This window comes from Salmo trutta, chromosome 16 (assembly GCF_901001165.1).
Source record: "Salmo trutta chromosome 16, fSalTru1.1, whole genome shotgun sequence".
Lineage (NCBI taxonomy): Eukaryota > Metazoa > Chordata > Actinopteri > Salmoniformes > Salmonidae > Salmo > Salmo trutta.
Window position 1 is genome coordinate 44727135 of NC_042972.1, and position 23345 is coordinate 44750479.

At 42.9% G+C, this 23345-nt stretch overlaps 1 protein-coding gene across 6 annotated transcripts; it reads right to left on the reverse strand.

Moving 5' to 3' along the window:
- Positions 1-797: 797 nt before the first annotated feature.
- Positions 798-23094, reverse strand: LOC115150818 (protein kinase C-binding protein 1). Of its 6 annotated transcripts, none has more exons than XM_029694517.1 (21): positions 22572-23094; positions 12993-13063; positions 12487-12638; positions 11495-11638; positions 11097-11210; positions 10387-10452; positions 9903-9995; positions 9719-9806; positions 9574-9629; positions 9409-9486; positions 9141-9256; positions 8502-9013; positions 8118-8261; positions 7748-7915; positions 7058-7603; positions 6470-6979; positions 6131-6324; positions 5585-5665; positions 5395-5473; positions 2238-2477; positions 798-2113 (listed from the first exon to the last, which is right to left on the reverse strand). In XM_029694517.1, the coding sequence occupies exons 1-21, from the start codon at positions 22583-22585 to the stop codon at positions 1938-1940; spliced, it is 3642 nt and encodes a 1213-aa protein (XP_029550377.1). In that variant the 5' UTR covers positions 22586-23094; the 3' UTR covers positions 798-1937. The 6 variants fall into 6 exon arrangements, with proteins under 6 accessions (XP_029550377.1, XP_029550373.1, XP_029550374.1 ...); XM_029694513.1 differs by having other exon boundaries at positions 11495-11716; XM_029694514.1 differs by having other exon boundaries at positions 11495-11716; positions 22660-23093.
- Positions 23095-23345: the final 251 nt, after the last annotated feature.

Below are 23345 nucleotides of genomic sequence, written 5' to 3' on the forward strand. Positions count from 1 at the left end.
CTTATTTGCATATTTTCTCTAGGGAACGCCTACTCTGAAGTAAATTCGCACTTGCAATTTTTTAAAACTTTGGTAAATGGTAAAGTCTACAAAAATGTGTCCACTCTGTTCGTAACAGATTCTAGTTTTACAAACGAAACTGTGTTGAGATCAAATGTTTCATCGATGAGAAAATTAGCAGAATGTCGGCCAAAATCCATCTCGCTCAATCTTCTCCCACTGCCGGCAACTGGGCTTCCTCTCACCACCATATTTGGTAGTGAGTGGAAACGCCAACCGGATGCTTCACATTTATACATCCAGTGAAATATCTGTCTCATTGTTCTATCTGTGCTAGAGCTACTTAGTTCAGACTTCACATACACATGTCCATATATGGCAAAGCGTTGGCAGCCTGGACTTCTTATCCAGTGATGTCCCTGGAACAGGGACCGCTTTATACCTCCAGAATGTTGCAGACTATTTGTCAGATAAAGGAGAACTGGAAGGTATGTGGCTATATTGCTCAGTTGTTACCACAGCGCTAATGAAAGCCAGGAGTGGAACGATTCTGATTCCAAAACAAACCACAGGGAAGCCAGGGCATTGCCATATGCCATATGTTGGTGAATCTTTTTGTAGGCACACTGGTGATTCCAAATCAAAATTCCAGGTCACACAGCAACATATTTGAGGGCATATGCGACCGAAATGGTGGCACATTAGAGCCATGCTGCTACCACTTGTTGAATAGCTCTCAGCCCAAGGACTTTATTCTGATAGGATGGGAACAATGGTATTTTGTCAAGGTCAGACAGTTTCAGAACAACACACTTTATTTATTTACAGAATGTAAACAAACATGAAATACAACAGAGTTCCTTTAGTCTCTTCTCTATACCGGAACAGGGAGGAATGACTCCATTACAGTATGCTGTAGGAGAATAGTTTGAAAATCAAATGGGGTTTCCTGCAGATGAGTGAATATATTGTAGTAGAGCGTTCAAACCTGACATACAAAGACGTGTTCAGTTCACCGTAGCCGATCATTTCCAACCAGATACATTTATGTTTTTGTATCATCATGTGGGAGACACATAGAAAATGCAAGGGCTTTCAAAAACTAGTGTTGCATTCTGTTCCCTCTCAGGGCCTGTGTTTGCCATAAATATGGTTTATTTCTCAGTGACAACAATACAAGATGAAAGAGTATGAACACAGAAATATGAATACAGGACAAATGTCGGTATGTTGAACAGTCCTACGGGAGGAAAGAAAAACATTCTGAAATGGAAAAGCTTCATATAACTCTCTGTACCATGTCTTAATTCAGTCCATCGAACATTATCTCCTCAATAAAACTGTAGGCAACATTCCAGCATAAATAATGAATAAATTAACATACAAGATGGCGGTTGAAAATAATTTGTATCAACAATAATCTGAAGCCATGTTCCATTCTGGTCCATTCACATTAAGTTTGGTCATCTGGGTGATCATTGACCAAACTGTCCAATTCTTTCACACAGTACCAAAATGTATTATGCACTCTCAATACAGTTTTATTAATATTACGTATAACAATAGATACACTTTCTGTACATCTGCCTCACACACCCAACCCTCAAATTTGGCAATGAAAAGCTGCTTCTCTATGAGCTTGCAAAGCGTGTAATGCAAGGTGACAGTGATTAAGAGAACAGGTGGCGCTCTCTAGTGGTTACTTGTCCCATGGTACATCTGGATTTGAGATGGAGAAGGATGATAATAGCGTTTGGGAAAGATGAAATTCTGGTCATTATCACTTAAAATAAAAAAGTATTTTGATACCTTCAGAGCAGCAGCTTGAAAAGACTAATGCTAACGAAACATGTCCATGTACAGTAGCTAAGAAGGTGTCAGTATTTTATGTTACAGGTTCAAGTGTGATAACTCAATGCCAGGGCAGGGGCTCAGTGTTAGGACAGACTGACAGTGACATTGTCCTTGCTTTTCTCCATGTTAGAGTCTTTGTCTGTGGGGGCAGATGCTGTCGTTTCTCTGGGAGAAGTTTGACCACTGTTGGACTGTCCTGAGGCTTTGTTTGCGCCGTCTGCCGTGGACCCTGACTCAGGCTCTTGCTGTGAGGCTGTCGCTACAAAAGAAGAACATAAATATATAACTATACAGTTGTAAGACAATTAGTAGCTGTATTCAGATGGAATCAATGTTCTTTAACTAGTATAAATTCAGCTTTGAATATGGCTGGTGTGTGTTACCTGATTGTGTGCAGGACTTCATGTGTTCTGGCCAGTGGGCTTGCTGACAGGGGTAGTCACAGTAGCTGGTGTTCCAGCAGCAGTAGAAGATGGCCTCCTTCCTGCAGTTGGCACACCACTGTTTCTTTTTGGTCTCATCCACCACCTGCTGTTTCTCCACTTCTGTCTGCTTCTTTACCTCCGCCATCAGACGCTCCCTCTCCTGCTCCAGACTCTGTCTCATCTCAGCCATGGTTAACTCTGCACATGTACACATATCAGACAATAACATAACCTTTTCTATAGAATAATGTGATTAATTCTCCTCAGTCAATGACATCCATTGTTATAGACGGGTTGGCTGACAACCTCGTGAAAATCGCAGTTGTGGAAAAAGTACCTAACTGTCATACTTGAGTAAAAGTAAAGATACCTTAATAGAAAAGGACTAAAGTAAAAGTGAAAGTCATCCAGTAAAATACTACTTGCGTAAAAGTATTTGGTTTTAAATGTACTTAAGTATCAAAAGTAAATGTAATTGCTAAAATATACTTACAGTTGAAGTTTACACACACCTTAGCCAAATACATTTAAACTCAGTTTTTCACAATTCCTGATATGTAATCCTAGTAAAAATTCCCTGTCTTAGGTCAGTTAGGATCACCACTTTATTTTAAGAATGTAAAATGTAAGAATAATAGTAGAGAGAATTATTTATTTCAGCTTTTATTTCTTTCATCACATTCCCAGTGGGTCAGGAGTTTACATACACTCAATAAATATCTGGTAGCATTGCCTTTAAATTGTTTAACTTGGGTCAAACGTTTTGGGTAGCCTTCCACAAGCTTCCCACAATAAGTTGGGTGCATTTTGGCCCATTCCTCCTGACAGAGCTAGTGTAACTGAGTCAGGTTTGTAGGCCTCCTTGCTCGCACACACTTTTTCAGTTCTGCCCCCACATTTTCTATGGGATTGAGGTCAGGGCTTTGTGATGGCCATTCCAATACCTTGACTTTGTTGTCCTTAAGCCATTTTGCCTCAACTTTGGAAGTATGCTTGGGGTCATTGTCCATTTGGAAGACCCATTTGCGACCAAGCTTTAACTTCCTGATTGATGTCTTGTGACCTTGCTTCAATATATCCACAGAATTTTCCATCCTCATGATGCCATCTATTTTGTGAAGTGCACCAGTCCCTCCTGCAGCAAAGCACTCCCATAATATGATGCTGCCACCCCCGTGCTTGAGGGTTGGGATGGTGTTCTTTGGCTTGCAAGCCTCCCCCTTTTTCCTCCAAACACAACGATGGTCATTATGGCCAAACTGTTCTATTTTTGTTTCATCAGACCAGAGGACATTTCTCCAAAAAGTATGATCTTTGTCCCCATGTGCAGTTGCAAACCATAGTCTGGCTTTTTTATGGTGGTTTTGGAGCAGTGGCTTCTTCCTTGCTGAGCGGCCTTTCAGGTTATGTCGATATAGGACTCGTTTTACTGTGGTTATAGATACTTTTGTACCTGTTTCCTCCAGCATCTTCACAAGGTCCTTTGCTGTTGTTCTGGGATTGGTTTGCACTTTTTGCACCAAAGTACATTCACAGAACGCGTCTCCTTCCTGAGCGGTATGACAGCTGTGTGGTCCCATGGTATTTATACTTGTGGACTATTGTTTGTACAGATGAACGTGGTACCTTCAGGTGTTTGGAAATTCAACCAGACTTGTGGAGGTCTACAATTTTTATTCTGAGGTCTTGGCTGATTTCTGTTGATTTTCCCATGATGTCAAGCAAAGAGGCACTGAGTTTGAAGGTAGGCCATAAAATACATCCACAGGTACACCTCCAATTGATGTCAATTAGCCTATCAGAAGCTTCTAATGCCATGACATCATTTTCTGGAATTTTCCAAGCTGTTTAAAGGCACAGTCATCTTAGTGTATGTAAACTTCTGACCCACTGGAATTGTGATACAGTGAATTATAAGTGAAATAATCTGTCAAAAAAATTGTTGGAAAATTTACTTGTGTCATGCACAAAGTAAATCCTAACCGACTTGCCAAAACTATAGTTCGTTAACAAGACATTTCTGGAGTGGTTGAAAAACAGGTTTTAATGACTCCAACCTAAGTGTATGTAAACTTCCGACTTCAACTGTAAGTATCAAATGTAAAAGTAAAAGTATGAATCATTTCAAATTCCTTATATTAAGCAAACCAGTAGGCACAATTTTCTTGTTGTTTTTTTATTTACTGCTAGCCAGGGGCACACTCCAACACTCAGACATTATTTACAAACGAAGCATTTGTGTTTAGTGAGTCCGCCAGATCAGAGGCAGTAGGGATGACCAGGGATGTTCTCTTGATAACTGCGTTAATTTGACCATTTTCTGTTCAGGTAAGCATTCAAAAAGTAACGAGTACTTTTGGGTGTCAGGGAAAATGTATGGAGTAAAAAGTACATTATTTTCTTTATGAATGTAGTTAAGTAAAACTAAAAGTTGTCAAAAATATGAATAGTAAAGTACAGATACCAGAAAAAATGACCTAAGTAAAAATACTTTAAAGGACTACTTAAGTACTTTACACCACTGTGAAAATGATGTATGTGCATCATGATTCTGAATGGTCAGATAGCTAGCAACAATAAGCTGCCATGTGGGGAGTTGTAGGTGGCTCCTTTCAGCTCATTGTCCCTTGTTATTGATACCATGTCTTGTTTTGAGGTGTTCTGGCTGATTTCATGTCAATGCTAATATGGCGAAATTCGCTAGCCAGCTAACCAACAACTGTAACAATGCATTTGAGAAACAACAAGTGCTTTTTGTGCAAATGCGTTTATGATTTCAATAAACATTGAAAACAAAATATAGTTTACGTGTTGTCAACAATCATGTCAATGCTAATATGGCAAATATTTGCCATCTAGCTACAACAATAGCAATGTATTTGAGAGACAAGTGATTATTGTGCAATTGTATTTATGATTTCAATAAACATTGGAGGTGAATATTGTTTACATGTTGTCAACAATCTAAGCCAACCCCATCTGTTTTGCCCCATAGTTGCGCACACGTCGATTTTGTTGCTAAGTAACCAACCCGTCTATACTGAGAGACAGTCCTTTGACCCAGAATTGACTGGGTCATCTGCAGTGGAAGCTTGAGTAATGCAAAGGTCCTTACCTAGATTGTGCTTCATTTCTGAAAGCTCCTGTTGATGAAGCCACTGCAGTTTTTCTATTTCAATTCTCAATCGTCTTATCTGTGTGGGAGAGACAAGGACATACATTCACTCCCCAGAGTCATACAGTTAACTATTATATGCAGGGTGTTATTCGGTGCCTCTGAGAGTGACCAGCAGATAGATACATACCTCTGCTATTGTGTTCCCTGAAGTGCTTTTGGAAAGCTCGGTGTACAGCTCAGTCATCGTCCCTTTGATTGCATCCACTATCTGAGGAAAAAGGAGAAATGAAGCAAAACTGTCCAAAGTACCCAAGAGACCGCTGACTAGTAATAACTCCTTTAAATAAATTTGGGATGAATTGGAACGCCGACTGCGAGTCAGGCCTAATCTCCCAACATCAGTGCCCGACCTCACGAATACTCTTGTGGCAAGTGAAGCAAGTCCCCACAGCAATGTTCCAACATCTAGTGGAAAACCTTCCCAGAAGAGTGGAGGCTGTTTATAGCAGCAAAGGGGGGACCAACTTCATATTAATGGAATTAAATGTTTGACGAGCAGGTGTCCACATATTTTTGGTCATGTAGTGCATGTAAAATTGTCCCCAAAAAGTCTGTATGCTTCAATAAGCTCTGCTCCAAGCCCCAAACTATCGTAATATACTGATAGTGAGTGTAGTTTACATCCTTCAGCTTGTTTACTCTGTGGCCATCACTCCAAGTCTTGCATACTCACTTTATTAGTGTACTTGGCGATGTCAGCTGCTACGTCTGCTGATGCGGTGGGGATCTGGAAGTCCCCTGCCATGGAGGTGGAGGGGCCACTGCCTACTCCGGGAGCTGCCATCATGGCCACAGAGGCTGGGATACTGGTCACCAGGGTAACAGCCGACGTGGACGTACTGAGTGGGGCGTCTTTCTGCTGGACAGCTACAGTAAACAACAACAATCAAAACTAATCATTGACATCACAGTCATGGTATTTAGGCCTGCGGTTGCACTCAAATAGTTTTTTAGCTGTCTCCACTTTCTCTGTAGTGTGCTAATTTAATTATGAACTAATACTGTGGTGTACCTTTGACAGATTGCCTGGTCTGGTACCGTGTGCTTTGGGAAGGTTGCTCTGGCGATAATGATGATGAAGATGTTGCAGATGCCGGCGTTTGGGGCAATTTTTGTGTCTGTGGCTGGCCAGGTGATGTTGTCTGCAGCTGAGGCGTATCTGGCTGCGGATTCTGCTGCTGTCGCTGCACCTTCTGCATGTGCCACTTCTGGGAGGATGTCTGGAACTTGTTGGTGGGGTTCCACACCACTGCCCGCTGCACCACCGGGACAGTCTCCCTGGGCAGCAGAGGGCGCTGTTTCTTCACTGCTGTGGTGGCGGAGGAGGCTGTGATGGGGGCTGTTGATGTGGCACTGGCCATGGTGGTGGGGCCAATGGTGGTGGGAGCAGCAGTAGTGAAGGGCACCATGTTTAGAGGGATGGCTAGTGGAGACTGTGATGAATCTTTCACACTGGGGGTTAAGGAAGGGGCTGTGTTGTTTTGAGATGGAGTAAGGGCACTTGACGGGGTGGGGGCTTTACCTAGAATGGAAAGAAATGAATTAATAACAGCAACTATTATGTTTGTCAAATAGTGGTAGAGAATAGGAGGACTCTCACCCTCTGTCTTATTGGTTGGTGGATCTTTGGTGGCGTGTGCATCTTTCCTAGTCCTCTTCCGGTCTCTACCCCCCTGGTCCTCCCCCAGGTCAATCACCAGCTCCCTCTCAGAGTCGGAGTCATCCACCAGAGAGGTCTGCTTGGCCTCCTGCTTCACCTGGGGCTTCTCTCTGGGGGCTGGGGACGCAGGGACTGCTTTGGCTTTCTCTGGGGGCTCTTTGTCTGACTCTACACCCTGCTTCTCTTTCGACAAGTATTCAGAGAGGGTAGATTGTACTCCTGCATCTCCCATGGTTGCCGTTGCAGTTGCTGGCCCTGGCCCCTCTGTTTTGCCCTCCTTGTTTTGGATGGAGGGCAGGGGGTCTTTGGACCCCCTCTTGGAAGGGTCCTTCTCGCCCTTGTCATTGGCCTCAGTGTGCTGGCCCACTTTAGGTTTCTGTTCCTCGTCGCTGGCGTACTCACTGTCACTCGAATCTGATTTATCAGAGTCCTCGGAGTCGCTGTGTTCCACTCCCTTATACACGTCCTCAGAGATCTCATCTATACCTGTAAGCAGAGGGGAAAATTGTGGTAAATGTATAACATCAAAGGTTTCAGCCATGGTTGTTTTCATACATGTAAAAAAAAAGTTGAATTGTCCTGGTATCTTAATAAGCGGTTATTTTTTAGCGGTGCGGTTAGGTTACTCACCCAGCTGGGCCTTGCAGCTCTTGATGGTTCTGTCCAGATTGAGCTGGAAGCGGCTCCTGATCTGTCTTTTGGGTGAGGTGAGGACTGGTGGCACCCCCTGCTGTTGCTGCTGCTGCTGCTGCACAGTCTCACTCAACTCCTTTAGGTCCATCTCGGCTTTGCTTCGGTCTGAAAGGCCAGCACAAGAAACCACAAACAATGTTATGAGCTGGTTGAAATCAGCCACAATCACTAGACCATCAAGTAGGACTGCCTCTACATGTGGTTAAGGTTTCTAGGGTTTATGGATAGTGTTACCCAGGTCAGGTGTGCTAAATAGCTGAACTTTGATGATGATTGAGGTTTTGATGACAGGTGTGTGGCAGCTCACCCAGGTTGAGATTAAGGATGCTCCCTGTGGGTGTTGCTTTCTCCTGCTTGGGAACGAGAGGCAGGGCAGGGCCCTGGGAGTGGAATGGTTTAGGGCTGTCCTTGGCACCAGAGACAGGATCAGGTCGAGTGGAAGCCGGTGATGCTGTGGGGAGAGTTCAGATATACAGTATCTATCAATGTCATGCTCTTCTTTGGATCTTCATTTAAGAGGTAGGTTTTATTAAAATAACGTATGGCAATTGTGCATTGAAGAAGAACTCAACATGCCTTTCGTTTACAGTGCTTGATTTAAAACAAAAACCAGAGTCTAGGTTGCTGTTACAGTATATTCCATAGTCCCAGGACACTCCAGACCGTTAGAGAGGCAGTGTGCAGTACCTACCTGTGCAGTCCATGGACTCCTCCCCAGCACTGTAGTGGCTAGCTGGGGCTCTAGCCTGGCCCTTGTCTGGTGTCTCCTGCTCTCCATCAGAACCTGTGTGACCAGAGGAGTTAGTGCTCATGGGCGAGCGGGGCATATCTGTCAGGGAGATCCTCCGGCCTGTACTTCCTCCAACCCCGCCCATGCACCCGCCCCCTCCTGACAGCACGCTCCTGGACAAGGGCATTTTGGGAGATGCAGTCATGTCGAAGTTGAACTTGATCTTTTCATGCTTCTCCGGCCGGACCGAGCCGGATGAGGGGTTGGCGGGGTCCAGCAACATCTGGTACTGGTTGTCAGGGGTATAGGGCGTCCTGAAGGGGGCGTAGGTGAACACTCCAAACTTCTTCCTCATGTTCTCCACGTAGACCTCCATTTCCTGCATGGCGCTGTTGAAGATGCTCTTAGTCTTCTTCACAGAGAAGGGAATCTCCTTGGACATGAGGTAGCAGTTGTTTAAGGGGACCCACGCCCTGGAAGGTGAAGAAACATAACACAACTAAACAGCTGGCTAGAGACAGAGGCTAGAGACAGAGAGTTGAGAAATGCAAATGCACTGATGAGTATAATTTACATAGGTAGGTACCAAAGGGGAATTACCTGTCATGTTGCCCAAAGAAGCGAGCATCCACCTGCCCATCTTTGTCCCGCAGTGCTTTGGCAGGCCAGAATGGAAACCCCTTCAGCTTGGCCCACACCAGAGGGTGAGGATCACTCTGAGCAAAGTAAGCAGGAAGACTACTTATAATACTGAGACTATTATATAGGCAGAATTCAGTATACACAAGGCACTACAATTCCAATGTATGACTCGTTTAGCACAAGCTTTGATACAAGTAAATAAGGGAGTTTAAGTAACTGAACTCACACATGGCTCACAGAACCAGTTGTCTCTCTTTTGGCAAGCTGACAGATAGCATTCCGGACAGACTTCAATCTCATTCATCTGAAAGAGAAGAATCATTGTAGGTGTAACAATTGTAGGTGTCTTCTGAAGGCCTGAAAAAAGTATTGAACGCCTTCCCATACTCACCTCATGTTCACAGATTTTCACTATGACTTTAGCTGTGGCAGTGAGCTTATGATTTCCTGGAATAAGAAGGTCACCATTAGAAATAACTACAAACCAGTTATTGAAACCAGTGAAAATCCATTGCAATCTAAACACGGACACTGACCTCCATTATAAATTATGCAGTTGTGTAAAATCCATTTCACATCTGCCAAGAAAGCTTCGGTACAGCCATACATTTTCTTCTTTGTATTCTGGAAAAAGAAAATGGAAAAGGTCAGGGATCAACAACTGGTGAGGTTTGGGATTGTAGTTCTAACAACACAAAGAAAAAAGCACAGAACATTAACCTTCTCTAATGTACAGAGGTCCATGGCGTGAAAAATATACTCTGCGTAGTCCGGATGCTGTTCAAGAGATACTGGCTTCTGGAAGGGCTCCGTCTGGAGAAGATATAAAAGATACGTGCACAGTGAATTAACCTTCATATTCCAAATACAGGCCTCACTTAGGCCAAATCCTAACTTGAGACACAAGCACAGCTACAACTTTCATGTAAATATATACAATTGGCATCAATTCAAAATTTAGGTCAAGATTTAAAATTGCTTGCCTTGCACGCATCTCAATTTAGGATTCAACTGCATGACCTCCATAACACACACACACACACACCTTACCACCCAGACTCTACCACCCAGACTCTACCACCCCAGGACAGACAACAGCAACTAAAAACAGACACACAAAACAAAAAGAACACTCCAAACAGGAGGGGAAAAAAACGAACGGAAAATTTAATGGGGTCTTTTTTTAGTGTGATTGATTGATTACCCAATTAAAAGCCTTTCTCTGCGTGGCGGCTGCATGGGGGGAGTGAGATGACGAGCGTGGTTGGTCCTGAAAAAGAGTAAGAGGGGCAACTGTATCCTCACCACACCACGCTTTACAAACTGCACCCTTGGTTCAATGGTCCCTTTCCTCTTTATGCCATTGTAGAGGAGAAGACTGGCGAAAACAGGCTTGGGGTGGTTTAGTGTTGTTAGAGAGCTTCCTTACTTATGACATAGGTAACCACTTTGTAACCAGAACACCAAAAGATACTTCAGACTCTGAGTATAGGAAATCATTTGGCAGGGTGCAGTTCTCCGTGTATTAGGGCAGGGGCAATGGACATCATCACTGATGGAAAATAAAACCATGAGAAAGCATTAAGCAGTCTTAGAATCAGACCATATCAACAAGCGACCATTCCATTGTGTTTGTGTGAGAGCTCTGTTCACTCGCATTGGAATTACTAATACATCTATCTCTTCTTCAATAGTCCAATATATCTACTGTCAAAACAATTAGTCAATGACAACAGTTAGAAAAGGTAGAAATTAGGTAGAGTTCTTCCATGACAATGTGGGGAGGGTGAAAGCAGAAGCACAAGCCATTGCAATATGCACTATATCCAGTTGATTTCCCAACAGACCTGATATTTGTTTATAGTGTTACTGGGACTAATCAGCCAGGTAGAAGAGGGAGGTCAGTGCACTTACACCTGGCTGTTTCATCTTCTGGAGTGCAAACTTTAGCAGGTAAGACAGCTGGTCTAGTGTTAGCATCGTCATTGCTTTACTCTGAGTCTCTATGCACTCAGCAACTGTTATTTTCTGAAAGAAAAGAGGTAGAGAGAAAGATGTTAGCTTCAAACGTATTTTGCCATCTCAAAGGATATTCTCAGTATCAAGCCTCATTTTACTACCTTGACAACATCGTAAACCAACATGATCAGAATTTCTCTTAGCGCCAAGATTTTGCTCAACTCTAACTTCCAATAAATAGGGATGTATTTCATCATAGTCAGGGCTCATCCCCCAGCCTAAAACCTCCCACGCATTTTAAAGTCATCTTCCTAGTAGACAACTGGTTTCCAGTCCCACCCACAAGCGAGTACCTCACACTCAGGGCAGAACCAGTCACCCTCGGGCTCTGCGGGCAGTTTGAGGCACTTGGCATGGTACACCCTCGGGCAGAGCTCACAGCAGAGCACCTGGCCCTCGCGGTGGCACAGCCAGCAGTAAAAGTCATTCCTGCCGTCCTGCGGTACAACATCAACAGGGTCTGTGGTGAGTGCTGGCTGCTTCACATAGTAAAAGGGACCATGTCTTAGTTCTGACTGAAATGCAGGCAAGAGAAGGAGAAAGTTGGAGGGGTTCAACATTTAATTTAGGCGTGAGATTACATGAGTAGCACAGACATTCAAAAAAATTTAAATCGACAGGAGTTACATAGTAACGGTCCAAAGCACAGACTGCTTAGAACCCTGTGTTGCAACATAAGATATTCCAAAATGTATTAATTTATCATTTCTGTTATCAAACTGGAAGAGAATCACTGTAGATTATATTGCAAATCCCTTTTCAAAGGTCAAGACAGTGAAAAGGATCAGTATGAGAAACTAGCCTTTAGTATCACTTAATGATTGGATCTGAGAAACTGTGTTTTGGTCCACACCCATTACTGTTTTGCATTGAGACAAGCTTTGATCCATGGCTTATAAGCCAATGTTGCTATTATAACTGACCATTTATAAAGCTGATAAAAGTGTTAAACATTAATTGCATCAGTTTTTCTTTGAGCAATATCCGAAAACTCAATCAAATTCTTGATTTCAGTAGGCAAAATTAAGCATGAAAACACACATTAATGAAACAATAATCAGTTAGATAACAATCGTATTAGGACATATAGGCTTACTGTAACACTATAAGAAAATATAAACCCTTGGTCTCACAAACATCAAATATTCCCATGGCATACCAAAAGACAAAATTGGAACCGAAAGTTAGTTTTTTTAGTAGGATATATTGCAGTGTAACAGAAACCCAGCAGCCTCTGAAAGCCCCACAGTGTGAGCACAGAGGAGAGTGGAGGGGGAGGGTGCACCTGGTCTTTACTGCTGCTGACTGCTCCTGGTTTCTTCTTCTTTTTGACCGGGCTGGAGGAGGTCTCAGCAGGGGAGTGACCGTTGGATGAGTGAGGGGGGCTGGGCACCTTTCGTTTCTGCGCCGCCCGCTCCACTGACCCAGGGACTGAAACTGCAGAGAGGGGTCAAAGGTCAGACAAGCCAACATGACAGATGCACTATCTCTAAGAAGAAGGTGCATGTACTAGCCATAGAACAGTAGATGTTCATTGTTTTCATACTGTACAGCAGATAAAACCAGTTGCCATAGCGATAAGACATGACAGCGATATGAACAGAAGCAGCACATTAGCCTCCATCTTGTACCTTGTGTCGTTCAGCTCTGTACCAGACACATGCATGCACACATGCAGTACACTCAACATAGGAACAATAAAATAAACCCTTTCACCACCACCACATACTCCCCACAGGCATAGGCAATCATAAGTAATAGTATAGCTCAGCTTTGTGTTTTTTTTCTCACCTTTGGATCGTGTAGAGATCTCCATCCCCTCTACTGCATCCGACTCAGTCTTCACCTCCTCCTCAGCCACACTGACGCAGGAAAAAGAGGCACTATTAATGCCCTGTTATGACAACACCTACAGAAAAAGACTCCCAACATAGATCATTTCATCCAATGCGTTCTACAGTTTGACTCACTATGCTTCCACCAGAGACGGCTTCATCCACAGTATGTTCAGTATGCACTTGGTAACAATCATAAAATCACACTGTAAAAGAGCATCTGCTGAAGTCTTACAAATCTTATTTGTGTGGATCTAGTATCATTTTCAGGGGAAAGACATAATCCCGTCTGGCTATAAAGGTCTGCTTTAACACAGACTCACTTGGCAGTGAGACTCACTCTCTCAGTCTCACAACAATGGGGTTATTCTTAGAGCGAGAGTCCATTTGGCCCAGAAGCAGACTCTGTCTCAACCAATTCTGACTGGACACAGACACACGCTGTTCATTTGGGTGCCGGCTATGGCCAGCAAGAGTCCCTCTCTTATTGGGAGAAGGAAAATGTTTAGTAAGGCAATTTCGAAACAGGAAACGCCACGTATTCATTTAACCATTTATTCGAAAAAAGATTACAACATGTAATAGATTAGTCTTGGCGTTAGGCTCTGATCCTTTGGGGTAGCTCACTACGTGTGTCATGTTAAGATACTAATGATAACTACAGGCAGGTTACGCTATATCAATCCCACTGCAAGAAGGAAACACAGAACCAAAAAGGTGGAGGATGGGGTGGGTGCTAGAAAATGCAACTGCATACTATCAAGCAACCAACAGAAGTACAGGTAGCAGAGAATGAGTGAGTAAAACTGATCAGCTAAATAGACCACCATATTAAAGGTAGGAAGTGTTTGTAGAATATGATGCGACGTCAGCTGATGCATCAGCTAATGCATCGCAGAAGCCAACACTCGGGTTCCCTGTATGAATTAGCGCCTAGTAAAGCAGTGTTCCAACGTTAAGAGTTCCAGAGTGTCAAACTGACAGAATGTGATTGGACTAGGTCAAATGATTAGTTTAGTTAATTAGGATCCCCATTAGCTACTGCACATTGAGCAGCTACTCTTCCTGGGGTCTACACAAAACGTACAAATACATGACAGAATACAGAACAGTTATAGACAAGAACAACATAAGATATCACACTAAATGAAAAAATTAAATAAGAGTTATATATAGGAAAGACACCAAGACACAACAATACTATTTACATACAGTTGAAGTCAGAAGTTTACATACACTTAGGTTGGAGTCATGAAAACACATTTTTCAACCACTCCACAAATTTCTTATTAACAAACTATAGTTTTGGCAAGTCTGTTAGGACATCTACTTTGTGCATGCACAAGTAATTTTTTCAACAATTGTTTACAGACAGATTATTCACTTATAACTCACTGTGTTACAAGTCCAGTGGGTCAGAAGTTTACATACACTAAGTTGACTGTGCCTTTAAACAGCTTGGAAAATTCCAGAAATGTATGTCATGGCTTTAGAAGCTTCTGATAGGCTAATTGACATCATTTGAGTCAATTGGAGGTGTACCTGGGGATGTATTTCAAGGCCTACCTTCAAACTCAGTGCCTCTTTGCTTGACATCATGAGAAAATCTAAAGAACTCAGCCAAGACCTCATAAAAACATTGTACACCTCCACAAGTCTGTTTCATCCTTGGGAGCAATTTTCAAACGCCTGAAGGTACCATTTTCATCTGTACAAACAATATTATGCAAGTATAAACACCATGGGACCACGCAGCCATCATACCGCTCAGGAAGAAGACCCGTTCTGTCTCCTAGAGATGAACGTATTTTGGTGCGAAAAGTGCAAATCAATCCCAGAACAACAGCAAAGGACCATGTGAAGATGCTGGAGGAAACAGGTACAAAAGTATCTATATCCACAGTAAAACAAGTCCTATATCGACATAACCTGAAAGGCCGCTCAGCAAGGAAGAAGCCACTGCTCCAAAACAGCCATAAAAACGGTTTACAACTGCACATGGGGACAAAGATCGTACTTTTTGGAGAAATGTCCTCTGGTCTGATGAAACATAACATAATAAAACTGTTTGGCTGTAATTACCATCAATATGTTTGAAGGAAAAAGGGGGATGCTTGCAAGCCGAAGAACACCATCCCAACCGTGAAGCAAGGGGGTGGCAGCATCATGTTGTGGGGGTGCTTTGCTGCAGGAGGGTCTGGTGCACTTCACAAAATAGATGGCATCATGAGGATGGAAAATTAGGTGGATATATTGAAGCAACATCTCAAGACATCAGTCAGGAAGTTAAAGCTTGGTCACAAATGGGTCTTCCAAATGGACAATGACCCCAAGCATACTTCCAAAGTTGTGACAAATTTGCTTAAGGACAACAAAGTCAAGGTACTGGAGTGGCCATCACAAAGCCCTGACCTCAATCCTATAGAACATTTGTGGGCAGAACTGAAAAAGTGTGTGCGAGCAAGAAGGCCTACAAACCTGACTCACTTACACTAGCTCTGTCAGGAGGAATGGGCCAAAATTCACCCAACTTATTGTGGGAAGCTTGTGGAAGGCTACCCAAAACGTTTGACCCAAGTTAAACAATTTAAAGGCAATGCTACCAAATACTAATTGAGTGTATGTAAACTTCTAACCCACTGTGATAAAAGGTTGCAAAATCTGAAATAAATCATTCTCTCTACTATTATTCTTACATTTCACATCCTTAAAATAAAGTGGTGATCCTAACTGACCTAAGACAGGGAATTTGTACTAGGATTAAATGTCAGGAATTGTGAAAAACTGAGTTTAAATGAATTTGGCTAAGGTGTATGTAAACTTCTGACTTCAACCGTACCTATTCATATTCTTAAATACAGTACAGTTAAATTAGATGTAATTTTTTTAATGAAGAGAGGCGCTGTGACGCAATATGTTTTTTTAATCTGTTTTTTAAAGCTAAACTTGCTTTTTGCCCGAGTAACCTCTGGTGGCCGAGCATTCCACGATGATATGGCTCTATAAATAACTGAGTGACACATTCAAACCGGTTTTTGGTTTGGGTATCGTGAAGAAACCCATAGTGGCATGTCTGGTTTTATGTATGGCTGTTTGAAGTGTACGCAAATAGATTATACAAGTGGTTAGGCATTTTCGATACACAAATGTTTCTTAAAAAGACAAAGAGAAGTAGTAAATTTGTCGTCAACCATGAGACTATCATGTACTGTATGTTGTTGATATTAGTTCTGTGTGTACAGTTAAGGGCAAGGCGTGCTGCTTTGTTTTGAGCCAGCTGCAGCTTTGCTACAGTAGGTCTTTTCTTTGCTGCACCTGACCATATTACCGGACAGTGATCAAGATGGGACAAGATCAATGCCTGAACAACTAGTACAGTTGATCTGTGTGTCGAAAAACGCAGAACCTTTTTTATTACATACATACAGTACATTCGAGAAGTATTGAGACCCCTTGACTTGACATATTGTTATGTTACAGCCTTGTTCTAAAATGGATTAAATCGTTTTTTACTCCATAATGACAAAACAAGAACAGGTTTTTAGACATTTTTGCTCATTTATTGGGAGAAAAAACGGAAACATGACATTTACATAAGTATTCAGACCCTTTACTCAGTACTCTGTTGAAGCACATTTGGCTGCGATTACAGCCTTGCATCTTCTTGGGTATAACGCTACAAGCTTGGCACACCTGTATTTGGGGAGTTTCTCCCATTCTTCTCTGCAGATCCTCTCAAACTCTGTCAGGTTGGATGGGAAGTGTCACTGCACAGCTATTTTCAGGTCTCTCCAGAGATGTTCGATCGGGGCTTTGGCTGGGCCACTCAAGGACATTCAGAGACTTGTCCTGAAGCCACCACTGCATTGTCTTGGCTGCGTGCTTAGGGTCATTGTCCTGTTGGAAGGTGAACCTTCACCCGTCTGAGGTCCTGAGCGCTCCGGAGCAGGTTTTCCTCAAGAATCTCTCTGTACTTTGCTCCGTTCATCTTTCCCTCGATCCTGACTAGTCTCCCAGTCCCTACCACTGAAAAATATCCCCACAGCATGATGCTGCCACCACCATGCTTCACCGTTGGGATAGTGCCAGGTTTCCAGACGTGACGCTTGGCATTCAGGCCAAGAGTTCAATCTTGGTTTCATTAGACCAGAGAATCTTGTTTTTCATGGTCAGAGTCCTTTAGGTGTCTTTTGGCAAACTCCAAGCGGGCTGTCATGTGCCTTTTACTGAGGAGTGGCTTCCGTCTGGCCACTCTACCAAAAAGGCCTGATTGGTGGAGTGCTGCAGAGATGGTTGTCCTTCTGGAAGGTTCTCCCATCTCCACAGAGGAACTCTGGAGCTCTTTCAGAGTGACCATTGGGTTCTTGGCCACCTCCCTGACCAAGACCCTTCTCCTATGATTGGTCAGTTTGGCCGGGCGGCCAGTTCTAGGAAGTCTTGGTGGTTCCAAACTTCTTCCATTTAAGAATGATGGAGGCCACTGTGTTTTTGGGGACCTTATATGCTGCAGAAATGTTTTGGTGCCCTTCCCCAGATCTGTGCCTCGACACAATCCTGTCTCGGAGCTCTACGGACAATTCCTTTGACCTCATGGCTTGGTTTTTGCTCTGACATGCACTGTCAACTGTAGGACCTTATATAGACAGGTGTGTCCCTTTCCAAATCGTGTATTTACCGCAGGTGGACTCCAATCAAGTTGTAGAAACATCTCAAGGATGATCAATGGAAACAGGATGCACCTGAGCTCAATTTCGAGTATCATAGGAAAGGGTCTGAATAGTTATGAAAATAAGGTATTTCTGTTTTTTTATTTGTTTTTAACTGTTTTTGCTTTGTCAATATGGGGTATTGTGTGTATTTAATCCATTTTAGAATAAGGCTGTAATGTAACAAAATGTGGAAAAAGGGAAGGGGTCTGAATACTTTCCGAATGCTCTGTACTTCTCCCCATTTTCAAAACAACTTCTGGTCAAAAAAAGGTACCAATCATCTGTCATTGTCTCATTAGAACAATTGTCTCAGGGATTAGACATGCTTTTGTGAAGCCATGTATTTCATAAAATTGTGTTGAATCCTATTTACATGTGAACTCACACTTATGCATTGATGTCCAACCTGGACTCAAGGGTAGACGTAACATAGTAAATGTAAATCCGGGACACTCCAATTGATATATGATATGCTACATTCCGTATGGTATGTATTAATTTATGGATGTCCAGGCAAGTCAGTTAAGAACAAATTATTATTTACAATGATGGCCTAGGATCAGTGGGTTAACTGCCTTGTTCAGGGGAAGAACGGCAAATGTTTACCTTATCAGCTTGGGGATTCGATCTAGAAACCTTTCGGTTAATGGCCCAACACTCTAACCATTAGGCTACCTGGTGCCCCAAGACTCATCCATTTTGTATGATATGTTACGAATTACAATTCCTCCAATATGTTACGAATTGCAATTCGTACAATATGTTATAAATTTGCAAAACATATGATATGTTACGAATTCCAATTAGTTGTGGCTAACATTAGCTAGGTGGCTTGGGTTAGGGGTTAAGGTTAGGGTTAGCTAACATACTAAGTAGTTGCAAAGTAGTTAAAATTGTAATGCTGTCTGATGAGATTCGAACACGCAACCTTTGGGTTGCTAGACATTCACGTTATACACCCACCCACCCTGACCAGCCTTAAAGATGCACTATGCAGAAATCGCCGTGCCATTTCCTGGTTGCTAAAATTCGAATAGTTTGCCTAATTTCAGTTTATGTGACAAAACTAGCAAGTATCGTATACAGAATCAATGTATAATCTAAACCACTGTGAAATATATTTTCCATAACCAATGTTTGAATCTGGTATACAAAAGACGCAAAAATGAAACTTAAGCACGGGAAGCATAGATATAGCGTACATAGAACAGATCTACCACTTCTTAGATTTGCTTTCAATGAGAATGACATATCTATAACTCACCTTTCTATGTGAATTTGGTCAGGTTGCACAAAAAATTACATATTGCAGCTTTAAGTAACCTTCTGTCTTATGTAACCATACCATATCATACTCATTTGAGTGTCAAGAGGTTTATGTTTATTATGTTACGTCTTGTCTATGAGACCAGGCTGTGATGTCAAAAGGGGATTTCTCAGATGAACAAATTATACAGACATCTCATCTACTGTAAATGACTGGGCATGGATGGGACTGTATGTAACTAACTGGTTTGTAACCAACAGCTAAATGTGTCCTAGTTTCAACATGACTTGAAAAATAATCATGCATTAAACTCAATAAATCTTCTCCTTCCTGTCACCCATGAATCCTGAGCCCACCACCCTTGGGTCCCATGACTGAGACTTCTGAGAGAGACAGGTCAAGGCTGAACTGAGGCAGGGGCAATGGAGAACCATCCGCTCTACAACTGCATGGTGACTACAATGCCCTCTATAATGGAACTATCCCGTCCCAAACCCCCCTAAATGCAACATCACACTCATGCGCATCATATCCCTCAAGAGAGAAGCAACTCAAACATTCCTTTTTCTAAGTCTTGCACAAACACAGCCCCAGCCCTATGCATGTGCATCATTTAAATGCACACTTCCTTGAATTTAAACAGTAATTTCTTGTGGGAAAGCCACTGTTTTACTCAGTATCAGCTCAACATCAACCTCCTTATTATTCAGACACCAAATGTGTCGATCCCCTTATTTCAGCCATTTTCTTTGACGCCAAGGCACAAGCTACTGTCTCACAGCTCAGATGGGTTCCATTTCACAAGCTTTTTATTTAGCTCTTGGGGAGAGCAGCATAATTAGAATGCAAGATTGCGGGATACAAAGATAGCAGCTCCCTGTTAGAACAGCAAATGTAGTCCCTTTTCCACCACCTCTCTATCCCCCCTCTCTGTCTTAGTTCTCCTCTCCATCTCGGGTAGAAAATGACAGCACATCTGCAGTGACAGAGCATTGGCTTTACTGGCCTCCACCTCTGACATAACCTGTCAGCAAAGACAGAGATAGTCTCCCTCAGCTACATCCCCTCCTCCCCAGGCCAGGAGAGCAGAGGGAGAGAACAGTGAAAACACAATAAATCAATGCCTCCCAATCTTCCAACAACACCCCTTCCTGTTGTTAAAGCATTGCAGAAAATACATTATTTTCATGAATATAGTGATATCACCCTTCCCATACCCTCTCTTGACGCAAAACCCATGCTTCAATGTAGGAAATTGACAGCATACCTTTTTTCTCTTTACGCACAGAATTCTTCAGGCTTTTTTTTTTTTCAATTAGTGAGGCCGGTGGGGGATGAGACAAAGCAGAATTTTCCAGAAGGGCCTTGCTCTTCCTGCTGCTCTCTCTGCGATTGTCAATCTTTAACCTCGGCTGTGGGCTTCTGATTGGTTTGTGCGCCACACGGAGGAGTTGCCTGATTGGGCGCCGGGCTTAGTGTGCCACACAGGCTATATTCTCCCCTCTTTCCTCAGACACAGTGCTGCAATGCAGAGAGGATTTCTCCTCACTCTCACAAAACCTCTGCAACCAAGTCCCTCAAAGTCCATATAGCCCTCACTGGCTGTGTGCATTTTCTAAAACATGGGGGATGCAGTTACACAGGCTTAGAGGGAGCGTATCAGATTCCCTCCCTCTTCCTCCACGGCTCTGAGGCAGTGTGTATGGCGTCCATTTTGAAGACATTCCCTCCCTGCCTGCTGAGCACACTGCACACACACGGCTCCGGCTGAGGCGAGCTGCTGTAGAAAGCACACACAGCTTACCAGTAGACCGGCTCACAGGAATGCAGGAAGGGCCTTACAAAGACAGGGCTGGAAATGTCACAGGCCTCAGAATCAAAATGGACGGCTGTGGTTTAGACTGAAGAACATGCAGCCAGTGCCAACACCCTTTTCCCTGTCCAATACTTCCTACTGGCATTACCTCTGGTCAAATAAATCCTTAAGGGCTTGAACCTTAACAATGTGTCTATACTTTTAAGCAACAGTGGTATTGCTATTACTTATTGTACCAGAACCAGTACCAGATCTCTATTTGTAGTTAAATAAATACTAATGCTGCCATTAAGATCATAATGGACAAAAACAATGATGGTTTAACATGGAGAATAAATCTGAACAACGTGAAGGTCGTTAGGAAAGGTCAGACTACTCAGGTATGGTGAATAATTCAAAATGAGTTCCAGCATGACATGGTTTTCTTGCTTCGTGCGAAACCGAAAGTGTCCAGTGGTTTAAAGTCTCTATAACATGGGACAGCAGCATTGGCTGTGTGTGTGAGTAGGCTTTGCTGCATGCGTTTGTGACTGTGAGGTGTGTGTTTTGTGTGAGTGAGTGTTTATCACCTGGTGGATGGCTAGTGATGGCTGTTAAACAGTCTGATGGCCTGGTAATAGAAGCTGTTTTTCAGGCAATTCAATTTGAGGCAGTTGACGTTACATGCCAGACATTGCATGGTTGTTGTCAAAACATCTGCCGACATACAGCATTCGTCTATGTGTGCAAATTCTATGAGTTCCACTAGAGACGTAGAGATTCTCATATCCTTTTTGGGATAATTATATACTTTTGTCCAAGGCTCTGTCTGAAGCAGCCTTGCTTCCCTTCATCAGGCTTCACATACAAACACCCAGAGTGTCTAGACCCGAGGCACAGAAAGGGGAAGCTCTCTGAAATGGATGCCACTCCACAGCAAAGAGAAAGCTGTAAACTGAAAAATAACATTAGGCAGATTTTCTCACCAGATACTAAACTGTTGAGGCATATAATCTAACATTGAGACATTTTATTTCAGCTTGTTGTTTAAAAACAGTACTGTATATGTTGGTTTAAACCCAGACGAAACATGTTCAATGATTCAACATGCTAAAACAAGAATGTGAATACTACCCATTGTTATAAACAGTAGTCTGGAAAAACACCCTGACTGTACAGCCATCAGGATATGCCTTTTTAATAGTTCATCTTGATTGACTACTTCCTGCTTAGAGGTTGTAAGATTAAAAGTAGTGCCATGCACTACTACCACTCTGAGGCCTAAATCATTCTTGCTGTGCTGTCATTGCTGACCTGTCTCTTTACCATCTGTTAAATCCACTGGGATCCCCTAATGAATGTTCTCTCTCCCTGCTACGGCCCTCACCCCTCCCCACACCTTCCATTTTGAATGTACAGGCCTGTGACACAGTCATAAACCCTTACAACCCAACAACAGCCTAGCCAAACTGATCAATCCTGTGCCTTATTCCAAAAGGGATATATTCCTCTTGCCATGGTATATTCTGTACAATGAAGACAGGCTGATCCCCTATGTCACCAGAGACATATACAGTCAGCAGAGGAGAGGCAGCCTGCTGTGCTCTGCTCTCCTGCCAGGCTCCACTCCTGTGTTCTAGGGACTAGCAGGCTCTCTCCCCCCTTCTCTCTCCATGAGACAAACCTGTATTCCTGAGGCACATAACATACACAGTAGCTGGTAGCTTATTAAAGAGGAAGTGAAATAATAAAAATCAAGCTTACCTCTGTGGATGCATGGCTAACAAACTCAGTGTGTTATATGTCAATGCTTGTTAAAACATGGAGGACAAACAGCCCTCTAAGTCCTCACCCTGCTCAGAGCATAGCCACGGCTCTCCAGGCTGGCCGATCGGCTGCTAGGATAGAAGCCAGGCTGTGAGTGGCCTGCTCTCACTGACAGGATGTAAGGCTGCAGCTGATTGGCTGGGGCATTTCCTGGCTGCTAATCTTTTGTTCCACACAGGCAGGCAGGAGAAGCGCTGTGGACAGAGGAAGAAACAAGGCCCAAATCACAAGATAAACCATTTCACAACACAAATCAGCCAAGAAAACCACATGGAGCTGTAATCCATGTCTGACCCATCTATATTACATGGACATTTGGTTGTATTTCACAAAGTACAGCAACAGCAGCATGAATACAGGACAGGCCCAGGGCCCTCATGTTTCAGGAAAAGCCTTTGTCTCAGAGATTACGCCGCAGTGAAAAACCATCCGCTGTGAAAAAAGTGTTGCACAAATACAAGAGAGCAAACAGCGAGAGACCGTCAGAGGGCTCGATCTGCAAGGTTACCTCCTCTTGTAAATGAGATGAACTCGTGCAAATGCCTACTGGACATCAACACATTACATAACAGTGCAAACATAGTTTAACAGAACATAGATGAGTTGTTGAAGTTCTCATGTGGCCTCAAATTCTAATGTGATCACATAAAAATTTACTTTTTATGAACAGATGTGGTGGGTTTTATCTCATCATATAAAGAGAATTGCAGG

Bases quoted from the DNA above. Each gene is read 5' to 3' on its own strand.
- LOC115150818 (XM_029694513.1), bottom strand. The intron at 6,980-7,057 runs GTGAGAGTCCTC...TTTCCATTCTAG, and splicing joins ACCAACCAATAAGACAGAGG to GTAAAGCCCCCACCCCGTCA. The intron at 6,325-6,469 runs GTACACCACAGT...TGTTTACTGTAG, and splicing joins GACCAGGCAATCTGTCAAAG to CTGTCCAGCAGAAAGACGCC.